The 18,258-nt window shown below is 39.3% G+C and overlaps 1 protein-coding gene across 1 annotated transcript; it reads left to right on the top strand.

The window, feature by feature from the left end:
* The first annotated feature begins 2,152 nt into the window (after positions 1 to 2,152).
* Positions 2,153 to 16,687, top strand: LOC144522987 (receptor for retinol uptake stra6-like). Its single transcript, XM_078258232.1, has 17 exons — positions 2,153 to 2,253; positions 5,111 to 5,177; positions 6,805 to 6,890; positions 6,980 to 7,119; positions 7,560 to 7,726; positions 8,493 to 8,600; positions 9,285 to 9,352; positions 9,508 to 9,587; positions 10,529 to 10,590; positions 10,725 to 10,887; positions 10,993 to 11,068; positions 12,082 to 12,215; positions 13,427 to 13,544; positions 13,648 to 13,749; positions 14,412 to 14,575; positions 15,438 to 15,575; positions 16,428 to 16,687. The coding sequence occupies exons 1-17, from the start codon at positions 2,153 to 2,155 to the stop codon at positions 16,685 to 16,687; spliced, it is 2,034 nt and encodes a 677-aa protein (XP_078114358.1).
* Positions 16,688 to 18,258: the final 1,571 nt, after the last annotated feature.

Genomic DNA, 18,258 nt, shown 5'->3' with positions numbered 1-18,258 from the left:
ATGCGCAGCATTTAGCAAACGCGCTGCGAACACGCACAGCAAAACCATATACATAATCACGCTGCAAATACAGAAACGATGCAAAATGAAAAGCACGCAAACCCCGAAAACAAATGCAACAGAAAAACGCTGCGTCCAGTTTAGACAACAGAAGTTCTCCAGGCCTCTAGGGGGAGCGCTAAGTTTGACTTTCGACCCCACAAAAATATGGTGCTTTTTGAAAATTAAACCATGTAAACCTATTCTGGTACAACCTCTAAATACAAGTATGAACCTGAAAATGAGCATAATATGAGCATTTTAAGTTGCAGAGCGTTTGCCCCTGTCGGCCCACGTATTTACCTCACGTGTAAAACGATCCACATTCTCATTTCGGCATTTCCTAAGCTTTTTTTCCCACAAAGGTTGCCCCTGTTTAAATGAAAGATTTTCATGTTATTATAAGATTAGTCTCTTAAGTAACAGGCAGAGAGAGGCAGCAAGTTAACACCACGAGTCCCACAGAGTGCTTTATTTCAACATGAATACACCAAACATATGCACTCTATCAGACATTATGATGTTGTTAACATGAAGCAAATCAATATTGTTTCTACTTTTGGTTTGGGGAGGGTGGTGTTTCACTTCACCAGCAAGATTTTAAAACACAGAGGGAAATGTATTTGTGTAGGCAGAGTGAGACAGTAAGAGATTTTTTACAGTATTTCTGACATCAAATAGAATCCTTCTTTGGTTAAAATGTATTTTATACAACGCTGCAACTAACCATTATTTTCATTCTGGAACAATCTGCTAATTATTTTCTCTATTAATCGATTGATTGTTTGGTTTGTGAAACTTCAAAAAAGGGAGAAAAATGCTGCCACAATTACCCAGAGCCCAAAATGACAACAACAAAAACATAAACAAAATAAAATGATTAAAATAATTATATGACAAGCAGCAAATCCTTCCCCTTAGAAAAGCTGGAACCATGAAATGTTTGGCATTTTTGCATGAAAAATAAGTTACTTGACAATTCTCAAAATAGTTTCTTGTCAATCAAGTAATCAGTTAATCAAGTCTCCTTTCATTACTGTTGGGTTATCTTACCTATAACCACTGTTTGATAAGCTCTTCATGTTTTGTAGGTAAAACATTTAATGTATAAAGTACTTAGTAACTACAGCTGTCAAATATTTGAAGTGATCTCTGTGTCAAGTGATTTGATCCCTCTGAAATGTAGTAGAGTAGTGAGGCAAAAAGTGGCATGAAAAGTAAGACAAGTACCTCGAATTTACACTCAAGTACAGTACTTGAGTAAATGTACTTAGTTACACTCAACTACTGAATACATGGTACTTAAATCCTATCTTGAATGAATTGTAGTATTGAAGTTAAGTGATGATTTAGAAGATCACATCCAGAAGAAACAAGTTAAGTTTAGTTTAGTTTATTAGTTTACACATATACAAATACTACAGATTAATATACTCATAATCAATAAAAGATGTGATGGAGAGATGCAAAACCCCTCAGAGGGGCTTAATCTGGGCACTCTCCAATGCATTATCCAATTAAAAAGGTACAAAAACAAAATACTAAAAAGAAAAGAAAAGAAAGAGAAAAAAAATCCCCCCCAAAAAAATTACACACAATATCAAATCAACAGAATAAATACGAAAGGTATAATAATATTAGGAGTTACATGGGTTGTTTACAAAGACATTCCATAGGGATAACATTGCACCGACAAAAACAAACTTGTAACAGTTTTCTTAAATTGCAGAAGTGTTAGCCACTGAACATCTGTAAGATAAACCAAACTGAAGTTGAGATGTTGGACAGATAGGAGGCCTGAGTTCAACATAACTTAAAGGATCACCAGAGATCACATTGGGTCAGTTTCTTCCTCCACTTCTTCTCTTATTCACTGTGTTGTTGACCCTCTCTCTCCTCTTACTCCCCTCTGTGCAGTTGTTAATCTGTGTTGAGCTCTCAGTTGAACTGGAATGTGTCTGGGTGTTTGGGCCAAACTCTCCTGACACGTTACAGCAGCAGCAGCAGATCACTGAGCGAGGTTACCTAACTAAAAGAAGATAAGGAGGATCCGCAGTCCTCTTGATCTTTAACCGTCCTGCTTCATCCTGTTTGACACGACTGAACAGCTACGATGAATCAAAGCAAGGTTGAACTTGAGCCTTTTGAATATTCCTACTATGATTATTCAGACTGGTACACGAACAACGCAGAGCCAACCAATCCACCAAAAAAGTGAGTATAACCCCCCCTCCCCCCGCTGAAGACAATTTCATGTTTAAGTCAGAACTAAAGGTGTCAAAGGGGGCTGTAGTATTGATTTTATGTACAAGTGCACTTTGGGTAATTGATTAGTTGATTGCTGATAACTTCATAATGGCAGCAAAGTGGTGATTTTAGGTGATTTTACTTGTTACTGTGCTTAATTTGAACATTTTCAAAGATGAAAGCAATTCTGATGCCTGCACAGTTAAGTGTGGATTTTACTTTACATTTTTACTTTTACTTTCTAATCTGGTATTTTACACCACAAAATCCAACAAGTCCTCCGAACCATACCACAATATGGGTTGTTTGCTCCATACCCTGTAATTAATGGTGTTAAAACTTTTTTTACTGATTTGCCCCATTTGAAATATGTTTTTAGCCAAGTACCCCCTGACCAGAATATTTTTGGTAGTAAAAAAAAGCATATATAAAGTAATGTAATATAATTGTATTTAAACAGGGACAATGCACAATTAAACATTAACCTTGTATAAGAACGAAGGAGAGATGCATTGTACCAAGTTGTAGCACAATTGCTATTCTCGGCCCGTAGTCCCTGGGCAGGTAGGTGAAACAATACATACAGTCAGGTCCATAAATATTGGGACATCGACACAATTCTAATCTTTTTGGCTCTATACACCACCACAATGGAGTTGAAATGAAACGAACAAGATGTGCTTTAACTGCAGACTTTCAGCTTTAATTTGAGGGTATTTACATCCAAATCAGGTGAACGGTGTAGGAATTACAACAGTTTGTATATGTGCCTCCCACTTTTTAAGGGACCAAAAGTAATGGGACAATTGGCTGCTCAGCTGTTCCATGGCCAGGTGTGTGTGTTATTCCCTCATTATCCCATTTACAAGGAGCAGATAAAGGTCCAGAGTTAATTTCAAGTGTGCTATTTGCATTTGGAATCTGTTGCTGTCAACTCTCAATATGAGATCCAAAGAGCTGTCCCTATCAGTGAAGCAAGCCATCATTAGGCTGAAAAATCTAAACAAACCCATCAGAGAGATAGCAAAAAACATTAGGTGTGGCCAAATCAACTGTTTGGAACATTCTTAAAAAGAAAGAACGCACCGGTGAGCTCAGCAACACCAAAAGACCTGGAAGACCACGGAAAACAACTGTGGTGGATGACCGAAGAATACTTTCCTGGTGAAGAAAACACCCTTCACAACAGTTGGCCAGATCAAGAACACTCTCCAGGAGGTAGGTGTATGTGTGTCAAAGTCAACAATCAAGAGAAGACTTCACCAGAGTGAATACAGAGGGTTCACTACAAGATGTAAACCATTGGTGAGCCTCAAAAACAGGAAGGCCAGATTAGAGTTTGCCAAACAACATCTAAAAAAAGCCTTCACATTTCTGGAACAACATCCTATGGACAGATGAGACAAAAGATCAACTTGTACCAGAGTGATGGGAAGAGAAGAGTATGGAGAAGGAAAGGAACTGCTCATGATCCAAAGCATACCACCTCATCAGTGAAGTATGGTGGTGGTAGTGTCATGGCGTGGGCATGTATGGCTGCCAATGGAACTGGTTCTCTTGTATTTATTGATTATGTGACTGCTGACAAAAGCAGCAGGATGAATTCTGAAGTGTTTCGGGCAATATTATCTGCTCATATTCAGCCAAATGCTTCAGAACTCATTGGACGGCGCTTCACAGTGCAGATGGACAATGACCCGAAGCATACTGCGAAAGCAACCAAAGAGTCTTTTAAGGGAAAGAAGTGGAATGTTATGCAATGGCCAAGTCAATCACCTGACATGAATCCGATTGAGCATGCATTTCACTTGCTGAAGACAAAACTGAAGGGAAAATGCCCCAAGAACAAGCAGGAACTGAAGACAGTTGCAGTAGATGCCTGGCAGAGCATCACCAGGGATGAAACCCAGCGTCTGGTGATGTCTATGCCTTCCAGACTTCAGGCTGGAATTGAATGCAAAGGATTTGCAACCAAGTATTAAAAAGTGAAAGTTTGATTTATGATTGTTAATCTGTCCCATTACTTTTGGTCCCATAAAAAGTGGGAGGCACATATACAAACTGTTGTAATTCCTACACCGTTCACCTGATTTGGATGTAAATACCCTCAAATTAAAGCTGAAAGTCTGCAGTTAAAGCACATCTTATTCGTTTCATTTCAACTCCATTGTGGTGGTGTATAGAGCCAAAAAGATTAGAATTGTGTCGATGTCCCAATATTTATGGACCTGACTGTATTCAATGCAAGTGAGGTACAAAACATCAGAATATACAATTTTACAAACACATTCACACCTAATTTACAATAATGTGCAAAATTGCATCAATAAAATGATCATGGGCTCACTCCTTCCCACATCCTAAAACCTATGAGCTATGCAATCAAAATCCTAACCTCTCCCATTGCACACACCCACACACACACACACACACACACACACACACACACACACACACACACACACACCCACACACACACACACACACACACACACACACACACACACACACACACACACACAAAAATCCCAACACAAAGGAAGCGGAAGGTAACGGACATCTGGCCGTAAAAGTGACATCCGGCGGAATTTCCGACAGCATCGGAGCAATCCCGGAAGTGGAACGTCGTAGATATAGACCATGATTAATGTAATAAAGAACTAATCAAATCATATAGATCACTTATTCAATAGCAATTATAGTTATCAGCTGTGCAAATCATAAATCAACAATTTTAACAACATGTATCTGTTTATTATTGGTTTACAGATTTATGCCAATAATTCAGCTTTGTTTATTTTAATGTGTTGCCTCTTTGTCACAGAGTTATTTCACCATGTGACCCCACAGTGGACGACAAGCTCTTCCACATATGCATGCTGTCAATATCTGTAAGCATACTCAAGTTTAAAAAAAAATCAACTGCAGGTCTACATTTGCAAAGTAAAAGCACATTTTGTTGGGTGTAGATATAGATTAGACCACTTGTTCCCAACCCTTCTGTCTAATGATGCTGTCGTATAAGGGATAATGCAGAGTGAGGCAGTCAAATACAACCCCGACAGGGTGATCAGGACCCCGTTGTGACGAGTGACAGACAGAGGGTTGCTATAAACAGCTACAGAGTTTACATTGCTAAATCTTTTGACATGAAGGACCCCAAAACTGGCACAAATTAGGCCACAGAGTCCTTTTTTTTGGGGGGGGGTTACCATCTGATAGGATTTGTGCTTTTAGATGTTATAGTACAGAAAGTGTATGAAACCCATGACAAAAATAGTCATATATTCTGTCATTGTGTTACTGATGGATGGAATTACAGTGAAAATGACTGATTCCCCTTTTTCCCCTACATTGTCCTCCTAGGTAAAGCATGAGCGAAATACAGTGACTGTATTGTGTCCTGAAGTTTTTACATCTTCCATCAAATCCTTCAGTGTTTTTTCTATGAATCCGTCCGCATGCTTTACCTCAGGCAGACATTCCATTTAATGATGTTTTACCCAATTATAAATGGAGGCCACGTCAGAAAACTCCTCATACTGTACACACAAAATGGACATTGACCTATTTAAGAAAAAACAATGTGTACAAACTGTGACAGCTGGGTCACCGCAGCTGATCGGAAATAACAAGACGTAGTCTGAAGAAAGTTCAGAAATGAGGTTCTTTTTTCAAGACACTCATGAACAATTCGCCGCTCTACCCCAATTTTCAATTGCATTTACAAAGTTGCTTTGTTATTCACGTAGTTTCCATGAGATATTGTAGCTGGCAAACACTATGAAAAATGTAATTTAGTATTGACTAGAAAAGTTCAAATTATTGGGCCTAAAGGAGGTACAATACAGTATGACTTAAATAGTTACTTATACGAGTTATGTAGCAGATATCGGCCAATAAGCTGGTAATAATAATAATAACTATTTATATAGCACCTTTAAAAAACAGATTATACAAAGTGCTATGACAGACAAGCAAGGCAAACATGTTTAAAGTAGCCTACAAAAAAGGGTATCACGTATCTAAGTTGAGCACGTTTTGGTTTCAGATTCACGTTTAAATAGAGATAAACTTATTTGTTCTGCCTCCCACATAAAAACTACGAAAACTACATTTTCAAGTCATGTTTTCAATCAATTTCTCCTATAGATTTCAGTGCAAAATACAAATAACAGAATCTTTGAATCAGTTTAAACAAGCACAATCTTCTTTCCATAAAACTAACGTGATGAAACCTGTCTAGATGAGAATGTCGTTTGACAAAATTAAACGTTTAACTCAAAGTCCACTTACTAGCTTTTGATCCCACAATTTTGTGACGATGTGAGCAAATGTCTAAACCTGTCAACATTTTCAGGCAGCAGCTGAGACTGACAAAGGGCTCCCATTCAGGAGGAAACAGTGATAAGATTTTGTTGATGCACCAATCTATTTTATTCTAATATGTATTGTGCAAAGATATACTGTTATAACCCTAACACAGGTCCTGATACATTTACTTTACTTGCCCTGTAGCTGGTGGTCATGTTAATCCTGGCAGCTCTCACCAGGAAAAACAAACTCTGCCAAGGATTTACAAGAGGATCCTCCAGTATCTTCAGGTGAATATTGGGAAGTCTAAGCATAAATGGGACGTAAGACTGCAGGTTTGTCTCATATTAACTTAATGTTCCTGTTCCTGATCTCACAGTCCAGTCAACTTCCTGGACCAGACTCAGAAAAAAGGCCCGGTCATGGCTGTTTTTGGGCAGGTGTTTAGCAAGCTGTCAATGCTCGTGATCGCCCCAGACCCTCTGCCTTTCTCTAAAGATACTCCAGCGGACATTAAAGGTGGAGGTGGCGAAATTATTTAAGTATTATTATTATTTGCTATTGTGCTTTGAGGATTACATTCATGGTTCTAAAGAGATATTTTTAGATCATTGTAATTCAGATTCTCAGAATGTGCAGGTACACAGAGTAATCTGTTTTTAATTCATTTTTGAAATGACTCGTAGCTTTTTAGATTAAGATTAATTCACATGATGAGTAGTAATAATAAAAAATTCTACACATAGTGGCTTTAATTTAAGTTTAGGGACCCTGACTGAATGTAAACAACAGTTTGATGATAAAATATGTCAAATGTTTCAAAGGTTAGTAGAACATAAGATTTGGAAATGGGGCAGGACTTCAGGTCCCTCTTTTTTGTTTAGTCAATATTAAGTATCCCATGAGAGGTCGCACATCAGGGAATGATACATCCCTTTCTTTTATCCCTTGTTTTTCAGAGTACATGAAGATAATCGCCATCTTCTACTATCCTGTCCTGTATTATCCTCTGTTGGTCTGTTGCACTCTGCAGCACAAAGCAGGTTACGTGTTCGGGACGCTCCTCTCCTTCACTCACTTCGTGGTCCTGGTGTGGCAGAAGTTCGACTGTCCAGTGACTCCAGAGGTGAGACACCAATAACATCTTAATGTAACTGGTGTATATCCATGACGTTTAACTTCCTGGATTGCTAGAACAACTTTTGAACACATGTTCCACCAAGACAAGTTCCTTCCCAAAGCTATTTTGCAGCGGCACCGTGGCTCTGTCTGGCGCATATTTATTTAATTTATTTTTTACTTTACCTTTATTTAGCCAGGAACAGACTCATTCAGATTAAAAAATCTCTTTTTCAAGGGTGTCCTGGCCAAGACAGGCAGCAGTTCAACCACACATACACACAAACACGAAATACACAAAAACACTAAAAACATAAAACATAAAAACAACTGAATCAGCAAATCCCTCAAAGTCTACCACAATCCTAAACGCATCAGGCAAAATATCCACAGCCAGATGTGGATGCCTCCAAGTCAATCAACATCCTCTTAAAAGCGACCAATGAGACCATTAACTAATCAGACTCATTACGTTTCATGGATCTCTGTAACATGTTCCAGGTAGAGGGAGCAGCAAACTGAAACGTCTTAATCTTTTTTTTCACAGCCCAAGACGATTGTGATTGGTTTAAACAAATAATAGTACAATAGTACCAATAAACCAGAGCACGTTTAACTCCTCCGCAGCGCTGTAGAGGAAGGTCTGGCAATGCGAGACTATAATGTAACAACACTCAAACCATGGTGAAATAAAACCACAACTGTTTTTGGGAGGATTCTAAGTGAACTGATTCTTCAAAACATTCAATTACTTTCTATTTTTCTCCTCACAGATCTATAAGTACTACGCTCTGCTTGCAAGTCTGCCACAGCTGGCCTGCCTTGCATATCTCTGTGTCCAGTTTCCTTTGCTGTTTGTCAAAGGACCACAGACTGACGAGGTGAAAAAAGTTCAGCCAGTACAAAACTACCATTTGTCCTCTGATATAAGTGTAAATACTAACATGTAAACTAATCTCTGGTGCAACTGAAGCAAGAAAAACATGAATTTCAACTATGTAAAACAGAACCATGATTACTGTAAGCAGCTTGTGCAGAACGGAGTGGGTTTAACTCAGCGTCCTTGAGCAGATTATGACGAGGGAGTTGCTATTTTTTTCCCTTTCAAACATATTAATACAACAGAGTTTTTGTTTTAATAGCAGGTTTAATCTGTCTACAGTTTTCATTCATAATTTAGAAGAGAAATCCCTGTGATGAGTCACAGAATAAGCAATAAAACCAGCACTTTCAGTCACTAATCTATTATTTTCTTGTATTTTTATTTATGCTTGTTAAAAACTAATTGCTATTGCTCATCCACTGAGAATGAGGATTTTCTTTTTAGGCCACGATTAACAAGAATGGGCAGTATCAAGACTCCAAATCACTCAGAATATAACAGACAATAATGTTTCTCATATTGAAATGATGCTGAACCATCCTAAGAGTCACTTTAGCAAGGTTTTTCACTGTAAATCATTATGGAAATTAAACCCACAACCTTCTACTAAAAACATCCTCTCATACAGTGACTCATCATAAAGTGATAATTTGATGTGAAGTCTGATTCCCTCTGCTCACAGGACCTTGACAGCAGCTACTACACCAAATATGTGAAGTTACTTCTCAAGAAAAAGTCCTCAAATGCCAGGTGAATGGAGATTAAGTGTTTTTTTTTTTAATGTAATTTAATAATATACATTGTTAAATAAGGTACAGACGTCATCTTTCTTAAAATTTAAAGAAAGATCATTCACACTGCATGCGGCTAACATGATATGTTCTCTGTGTTTATATACGTTGTAGCTCTTTAACTACAGACAAACCAACGCTGGCAGAGAGAATACTGGAGGTGCCTAAGAGTTATATTTATATACCAGAAAAAGGTGTGAGCACTCATACAAGTAGAGATTTTTTAAAAATTTTTTTTATCTATGTCCGCTCAGTGAACAGTACACATTTTAGTCCCTAAGGCTGCATTCACACCAAATCAGGCGTGATTAGCGTAGGGTTGTGCAGCAGTGTGGGAGTGTCACTTAAATAGCCCCTTTTTGTCTCCATTGTGTTTCCCATGCTGCTAACATTTAGCCTTGCTGCTAGTATGCAGGGGATTGTCTGTCGATCGACAGATTAAGAAAACACATTTACTTTCAATAACCAGAATGTGAGGCCTATCATTTCAGTTTAAACTGCTGCACAAGGCCAAATTGAGTGACTTCATGTGAAAACAGTGTTGCAAACTCGTTTTTATTTTGAATGAAAGTAGCAGCACTAACTCCGAAAGTCGCTAAAAATCACCAGATTATGCTCATTTGCATATTGATGGCGCCATTGCGTATCATTTGCATAAAGCTTCGTGGCTGTGTTGGCTAACTGCCTGCTGCTGATGGCCGAAGGAGAAAGGGAGAGGGAATCGTGCTGTTGGCAGAGGAGCCGTGGACTGCACTTCAATTTAAAATTTAATTTGTCGCATAGTCACTTTTTAGAAATAAAGTCGCTAAGAGGGTCTGAAAAGAGAAGGAGAAAGCTGCCAAGTTGGCAACACTACGTGAACTTTAATGTTAGAGTACATTGTGCTTTGTCTGATGGTACCAAATGCTATTACGTGATTGGCCACTGCAGCATGACGTTTCAACTTTGTGCCGCAGGATTTTTTTCTCCCCACTGGCGCAGCTTAAATGCACTACCCACATTCAAAGGACTGGTGTTGATTTGGTATGAATGCAGCCCAAATCTTTGAAGTCATGCAGTGATGATATGAGAGATAAACTCCACTGTAACAGAAGTGACTGTGAGTTATTCTTCCTTTTCTTTTCTTTCTCTTTAGTGTTTCGTTTTCCACTAAAACTGGCAGTATCAGCATTTGTTGCCCTTGTGGCAATATATCATGTAAGTTGTATGTACACCAAAGGCACCGTCATGACCTTTACACTCTAAAATCAGACAAAATATAGTTACTGCTGTCTGCCATTGTGGAGCATACATGTATCATGTGAATGTGTTCACTGTTCAATGTGTTTCAGATAGCATTGTTGTTAATCGTCCTGGTAGTCCCCACTCTTCATATTGTCCGTGCTGGTATCGATGAAAACATGTACTTCCTGTTATTGGGCTTTGGGATCGTCCTGTCAGACGACAGGATGGAGGTTGTCAAAATTCTGACCTTCTATACTTGGCTGCTGGAAGGTATGTGGGGCTACAACAACAAACTAAATCTAGTGTGTGTGTCGTTATAAAACAATTGCCTAATTTTTATGATTATTTTTTATTTTTTTTTATGTTGTTTGTTAGTGTGTTTCCTCTGTGCAGTGACCCTGTCTTGTTTGGTCAGTCTCATCATGATCACGAGGTCCATGATACTTCACAGGTACGTGCAGTAAAACCTTGGTGTTTAACCATTATCATAAATTGTCTATCTGCCTGGTTTGATGAATAAACAAGACTTTCCATCACTGCATGAGTCAGTGCCCCACTTGGGCCACCGTTGTCAAAAAAGTCTGGACACAACACTGAGGAGTCACTGGTTACAGAAGAAGCTCTTTTATAGACCCAATCACAATGTTTGTTTACAATTACTTCCGGGTAGAAAACCCCCGTGTCCTGTACATACAATTTAAAGGCGCTGAGCAAACAGGGACGAGGAACAACTGGATATTCTCTCATCTCATTTTCACTAACATTAGGTTGGAGACCTAATTTACCTGTTGGGCCATAGACTTAAGAAAATGACAACACACAAACAAGTAGTCAGTTTGACTGCCGGCGGTGAGATGTTGCTGTTAGTAATATTTGGTTTATCAAAGATGCTAGCAAAATACTGCAGTACATTAAATCAGCACAGGTCACACTTCTGTGTTTAACTATATATCTTGAAACGTTATAGTTACAGAAATAAACAGGTTTGCTGATTTCACATATCTCCGCAATTACAAAAAAAATACAAGTATCAACATATATTCACCTTATAAAGTTAATATGGTCACATGGTGAAAGTGGTGGCAAACAGTTGCCTATTTACACATCCTGTAGACACAGAAAAAAATTATATTTATTTGGAGTCTTTTGTTTTTTCGCTCTGCTTTGGTCTTTTTAGCTCTGCTTTGGTCTTTTTAGCTCTGCTTTGGTCTTTTTGGTCACCAACTGTTGAGAAAAATATCTGCTACGTGGTAACACAATTTTAAGCTATGGGATTGGATGTTCCTCCATGCAATGCTCTCTGGGACTTTGTGAATCAGTTTTATTTCAGTGTTTTATGGTTTGCATTGATAATTCAACCAGTTTCATGTCCATCCAAGTGTTGGAAACAGCCAGTCACTTCACATTTGATCTCCTCTCCTTTGCTTGAGATTGAGATGCATCCCTTGTTTTAATTTGTTTCAGGTCAAACCTGAAAGGACTGTATAAGGGAGACATTTACAGCATTTATAACAGCCAGAAGACCATCCGTCCAACTAAACCTGGTATTGTCTGTTGGATGGGTTTGACAGGATACCAGGTTGCGATCATCTGCCTTGGTGAAGCTCAAATACACAGAAAAATACACACAAATTCTTACTTTATTGAAGGAAAATGCTGGTAATATTCTATAGTTTTCTTATTATACACACATCTCATAAAGAGACAGACACACCAACAGTGAATTAATCCCACTCGTAGGATCAATTGAAAGGATACTGCACAGCACACTCAAAATGTTTTCAGACCCCTTTACTTAGGCTAAAATTGTCACAACATCAGTCCACACTTAATAAGCCAAAATGTCAAAGCAAAAACAAAGCTTGCACTTTTGCTCTGATATGCATTGTCTGCTGTGAGACTTTACATACACAGCTGTGTAAGTCTTTTCAAATGATGTCCAATCAGTTAAATCTACCCCAAGGGGAATTCAATCAAAGATGATCAAGAGAAATGGGATGCACCTGAACTGGGTATATATTAGGGGAAAAGTGAATTTAAAGGCAGCAATGAATCATCCTTTAAAACGGGGCTGAATGCAAAAGACAGATATTATAAATTGAACAGTATGCAGAGACAGACTTTTGTATTTCCCAGGAATTTTTGACAATATATACCAAAAATATAGAATAATGTCAGCCCTATTCTTTTAGTTAATGCTAGAAGTCAAGAGTGAAATAAGACAGAGCTCTTCAACAGGGGGTTCGGGACCCCTAGGGGGTCCTCAGAGTCACTGCTGGGGGGCCTTGAAATTATTGTTAATTTTTGGAATTTATTTCAAAATTTAAAAAGTCTTTACATGAATCCAACATATTATTAGCAAATATAAATCCCCACTGATCATAGGCTTACTGGTCTATAGGTAACGCTGTCACTAAGGTAGCCTTCCACAGATACAGTTCATTCCAATGGATTCACTGTGCCACATTTATGTTGCAAATTAAAATATTATTATAGAATCGTGCCAACAATTGTTATTTTAATAGCTTAGTATTCTATGTACTAAAAAGGTATGTATAAAGGCTTTAGGCCGCACTACACGTTATTGTAGGCCCGGTTTAATATGCAACTTCATTTCATACAATATATGTAGTAGGAGGTGCCCTGCTCCTTCTCTCTTTCAGTTAGGGGGTCCTTGGCTTAAAAAACATTGAAGACCCCTGACATAAGAGAATCCATTGCTCAACTGTTTTATTAAAGAATGCTTTGAAGAAAAATGAAAATGGAAATGTGTTTAGAAAAATGGCCTGTTTCTCTGTTGTGTCGGCAGGAATGGTTATTCAGACTGTCGTGTTTTTCATCTGCTTCTTGTTCCTGGTGTTTTTGATCATTATCCCTGTTTTTTACGGCCGCAATATCATTGTTTTTGAAATCGCTGGGAAGGCATGGTGAGTCAGCAACCTTTATCTCTTTTTTTAATTTTATGATTAATTATCAAAACAGAGACTATATTTAATATCTTTTTCATTTTCCATCTGTGTGATGTCTCAGGCCGGGCTGGATCACACTGATCCTGGTTACAGCGCTTCAACATGTGACTGCTAAGTTTGCTTTTATCAAAAAAGAAGCTGGTACGACTGACTTGAACAACAGGTATGAAGCTCCTTAATGTGTGGAGTGATAATAAGGGAATTAATGCTTTATGGATGAATCCCTTGTCATTGTTTTTTTGGCTGCTGATCAGAAAAAGATTTTCAGGATGAGACCTCCCAGGTATTTATTATAATTTGTACTGTTTTACAGAGTAAATGATTAATTTATCTTAAAAAAGAATAAATACATTCTGTATATATGCACTTTTCAACTCTCCTACTCCACTATCTTATTGGCTTCATTCCCAGCACTGCAGGTTTCCATCCCAAAACTGGAAAACAGGACTGGGATATTATAATGATTTGATTGCTAATTATGGGTGTTGCAGGGGGTGTAGCTACCTTTGAGGACACTAGTCCACACATAGCCTACAAGGGTATTTTTAAAAATCAGGCTTTCCTTCCTTACTTTCTGCTTTGCTCCCATCATAATTGCTACAGCCACTAGATGGCGCCAACACTACAAACATAAATATGTCGTAATTGCTGCTTGAACAAACAACTTATGTGGGTGTTTTTTGGGGGAGGACAGTCTTCTTGTCACAGACTGAATAGTACATATAATGCCAAGTAAATTGATCTAAAATCAGTGGTGTGCCCCTTTACCAGAATACAGAAAAATAATACAACCATCATTAAACCACATGTTATGGTGATTTCCAGAGAGAGTCTGTTCCTCCTGACGTACCTGCTGTTCCTGATCAACACCCTGGTCGGACTGGTAGTCGCAATATGGAGAATGGTGATAACAGCTTTGTACAACATCGTCCATCTTGGTCGTATTGACATCAGTCTTCTGCACCGCACTGCAGAGTCCTACGACCCAGGTATAGGCTACTCTTTTATAGTTCTTAAACAATGGAATCCTATTGCAAAGGGGAATAAAGCTCTATTCGCACAGGATTAGTATCATCTGGGGAACTCGTGTAATTTAGAAATTACCCTCCCACATCTGATTTTTGTGTGTCGCGCATTCGCATGGGATAAGTAAGTAAGTAAGCCTGCTTTTACTTGAATTTGCTGACATATCTGTACCCCGAGAGTTGGCTATCCGGAGTCGCGCGGAGAACAGCCTGGGCAAGGCCGCCGCGCCGCACTTGGGTCGGGGTTCTGTATCGATTTGTGCCAGGCTCGGTAGAGGTTAACAGAGGCGCATACCCTATCCCTGCCACGGCGGCACCCACACAACATCACCGTCAGCCATCGGACAAAGCCGCGGGGAGCACGTCGACTCAGGGCCGGAGGTTTCCGGTTGGGCAGTGGTCCAGACTAGGTTGGCCATGAAAGGTGGCGTTCGCAGCCCCCCGCGAACCAATATCCGTTTTTGCGAGGGATAAAAAGGCGCATAGGAAACAAAATCAAAGACATGTTGATTCACACGGGACTAATATTATCACAGGACCTCTGTGTTTGCCGGAATATGGTAGGTCATTTGCAAGGGAATCTTTATTTCACAAATTATAGACATCGCACAGGATTAAGATCACAGCCAACCTCTGTAATTATTACAAATGACTAGAGGTCACCAGGTAATACTAATCCTGTGCGAATAGAGCTTAAGATATATCAAGCTTTACGTACAGACAATACTTAATTACTAGTTTTGTACCTAAATATCAATTGTCAGGACACTTTTGGCCATGGTTAATCTGACTTTTGCCACGCCCTGTGACCTTTGACCCTATCCAGCCTACCGATACTACGCCCAATCCCTGAAGGTGGAGGTCAGCCAGTCACACCCGGTGATGAAGGCTTTCTGTGGGCTGCTGCTGGACATGATGATCGAAGGCGGCAGAGTTGGACAGAAAATAAGAGACGCAGAGGAAGGTAGAGACCCTGAATTACAAACACACACACACACACACACACACACACACACACACACACACACACACACACACACACACACAAACAAATGAGCTTTCGATTTCGATAGTCAAAATCGCAGGATCAGCCAGGATTCTTCCAGTATGTTTTTCTCTTTCCACCCTTGGGACTCTCTGGTGCAGTCAGGTGCACCTCGTAAACTCTGAGAAACTCAAACTGTTGCAAAGTACCTTCCTTCTTTCTAGTTGCTCAAGTGGCATTGCTGTCCCTGTAGAAAAAAAACATGTTTAAATCACAAATTGAATCGAATCGTGAAACCCTTACTATAAACAGTATACACTATAGCCCATGTAATGCACCCCTGAGGCTGTAATGTTTATTGTAAAGAAAACCAAAGTGTTAGAAAGATAGACTTTAGTATTCGACAAATGAAAAATATGGACCTGATGATGGCGCTAGGTGAAAAGTCACGGAATTACCAAAGTTTACAAAAAACATTGTCTGCACCAAATGTCCCGGCAATCCATCCAACAGTTGTCGAACCACAAACGTGAATATGTCTGTACTTAAATTTGTCGAAATCTTTCAATTGATAAGGGAAAATTGAGACCTGCTGGTGGTGCTAGATGAAGAGTCAGAGGATCCTCAAAGTCGGTAGCCTTTATCCTCTGGTGACCATGAATGGGTGTACCGAGTGACCAACAGAAAGATCTTATAAAACATTGAAAGGGCTATGATTAAAGTTGCAAGATTTTCAAAACATACATCTTTAAAGCGACATGCAGTATATACATTCATCCCTCAGTGTGGTGTCTCCTTCTGCCTTGACAGCCTGCTCCTCCATGCTTTCAGGGATTCAAGAGAATAGGCCGAGCAAAGCAACCAGCCGTCCGAGGATTCGCTGTCGCTGGCAGCTGCTGTACACGCTGGTCAACAACCCGTCCCTGCTGGGCTCCAGGAAGCACTACCAGACACTGCAGACCTCGGAGAGCTTCCTGAACGGGACCCCGAAATGCAGCTCAAAGAAAGGCAGCAAGAATGAGACTGGCAAGCCTGCTGCCGAGCCAGTCCAGTCCACTGAGACCCCGTCAAACCAAGATAAAACTGATTGAGATCCCTAGTCTATCTTGTGTGGTTGGCAGTATACTCCAAACAAAATCCTATTTCGCAAGTATGTTGCTTAATCTAGTTATACATTAACTGCAACCAATCACATTTTTTAAATTTTTCTTCACATCATCTAATGCCGTTTTTAAAAATTCTCGCTTTCTACAGTATCTGCACAGAGCAACTACAATATGGTTAAGATTAGAGAAAGATCGTTGTAACAGCACATAAACCATAGTTAATGGTTAGAGTTAGGCAACTTAAACATTTGGTTAAGATTAGGGAAAGCTTGTGATACTGGGCTCGGTGATCAATGCCAAATGCAGAGCTGTGTTATTTGGTTACAAACCTGCCATTTTGTTTTTGTGTATGAATGCGCCCAGTGTGATCTTGTTTGGAGTATACTGTGTACTCTCATTGACATAATGCTAGACTTTTACACAGTCCAGATGAGGACACAAGAATAAACTTAAAAGTCAGTCAAGGTTTATCCAAAGAGTCTTTAAAGAGGTGATAGAATGATTATATAGGGTATTTCACACTGTTCCTTAAGGTCTCCTAATAGGGTATGTAACATTGGTTGGGTTGAAAATTGCTCTAATGCTATTTTATGGGTCCTTAACTACCCTGTGAATATGGCCCTATTTGTAACAAGAGCTTTTCTTCCAAATATGGTATGCTCATGAATATTTAGATGAGCACATCCATCCATTAGAGACTAGACAGCAGGTCTCATATTTCAGACACTGCAAAGTTATACATTGTTTGTCTGCTATTTCGTTATTAAATTCACTTCTGAGACTTTTTTATGGGAGAAATCAACTATATAAAGCTGAAATATGGGCCGTTTTACGAAAATTGATTAATTGCAATTTTGGTAAGACGTGTTGGACTTTAAGAGCTCCACACAGTCTGACGAGAAAACGGCAACCTCCATACCCAGTGAAAGTCACCGTTTCTCGGTTACTGGACTACCGGGGCTCGGGGCTCCGCGGAGCTGGCTGGCTGCCAGCTGCCGGCATAACTAGAGTATATTTACAGTTTGAATTTCGTCACGCCACTTATATAACATATACCCCAAGGTCTCATAAAGCTAACAATGGTGTCAGATTTCAATTTAATGCATTTTTGTGAACGTTAGCTAGGGCTTTTGTTAGCTGCTACTGTCCCTTCAATCCTATGTGTACAGTTAGCTTCACTTTCGGCATAATTAGAGTATATTTACAGTTTGAATTTCGTCACGCCACTTATATAACATATAGAGCTCAACAGTCCCGCCCTCCTCTGGGAGACCTTGGGTTCCGGAAATAAATTTCCCATTCATTTCTCCCATTGACGTCTGGAAAAATCCGTATATAAAGAGTTTTAGACCATGCCTTAGGCTAACCAGGTAGTACGTGACTCATAAGCATACAACGTATCATTTAGAGTAAAAAAACGAACAGAAAATCCCCAAAAAGTCAAAGGTACAAGACTGTGTACATATCGTCATCTCAGAGCGAAGGAACTACTCATCCCATAAACCACCGCGCACCACTGAACAAAGAAAACTAACGTTAGTTTAGCTAACAGCTAA

The sequence above is a fragment of the Sander vitreus genome, chromosome 1 (assembly GCF_031162955.1).
Source record: "Sander vitreus isolate 19-12246 chromosome 1, sanVit1, whole genome shotgun sequence".
NCBI lineage: Eukaryota > Metazoa > Chordata > Actinopteri > Perciformes > Percidae > Sander > Sander vitreus.
The sequence above is the reverse complement of the archived record's forward strand: the minus strand, read 5'-3'. Positions and strand labels throughout refer to the sequence as shown.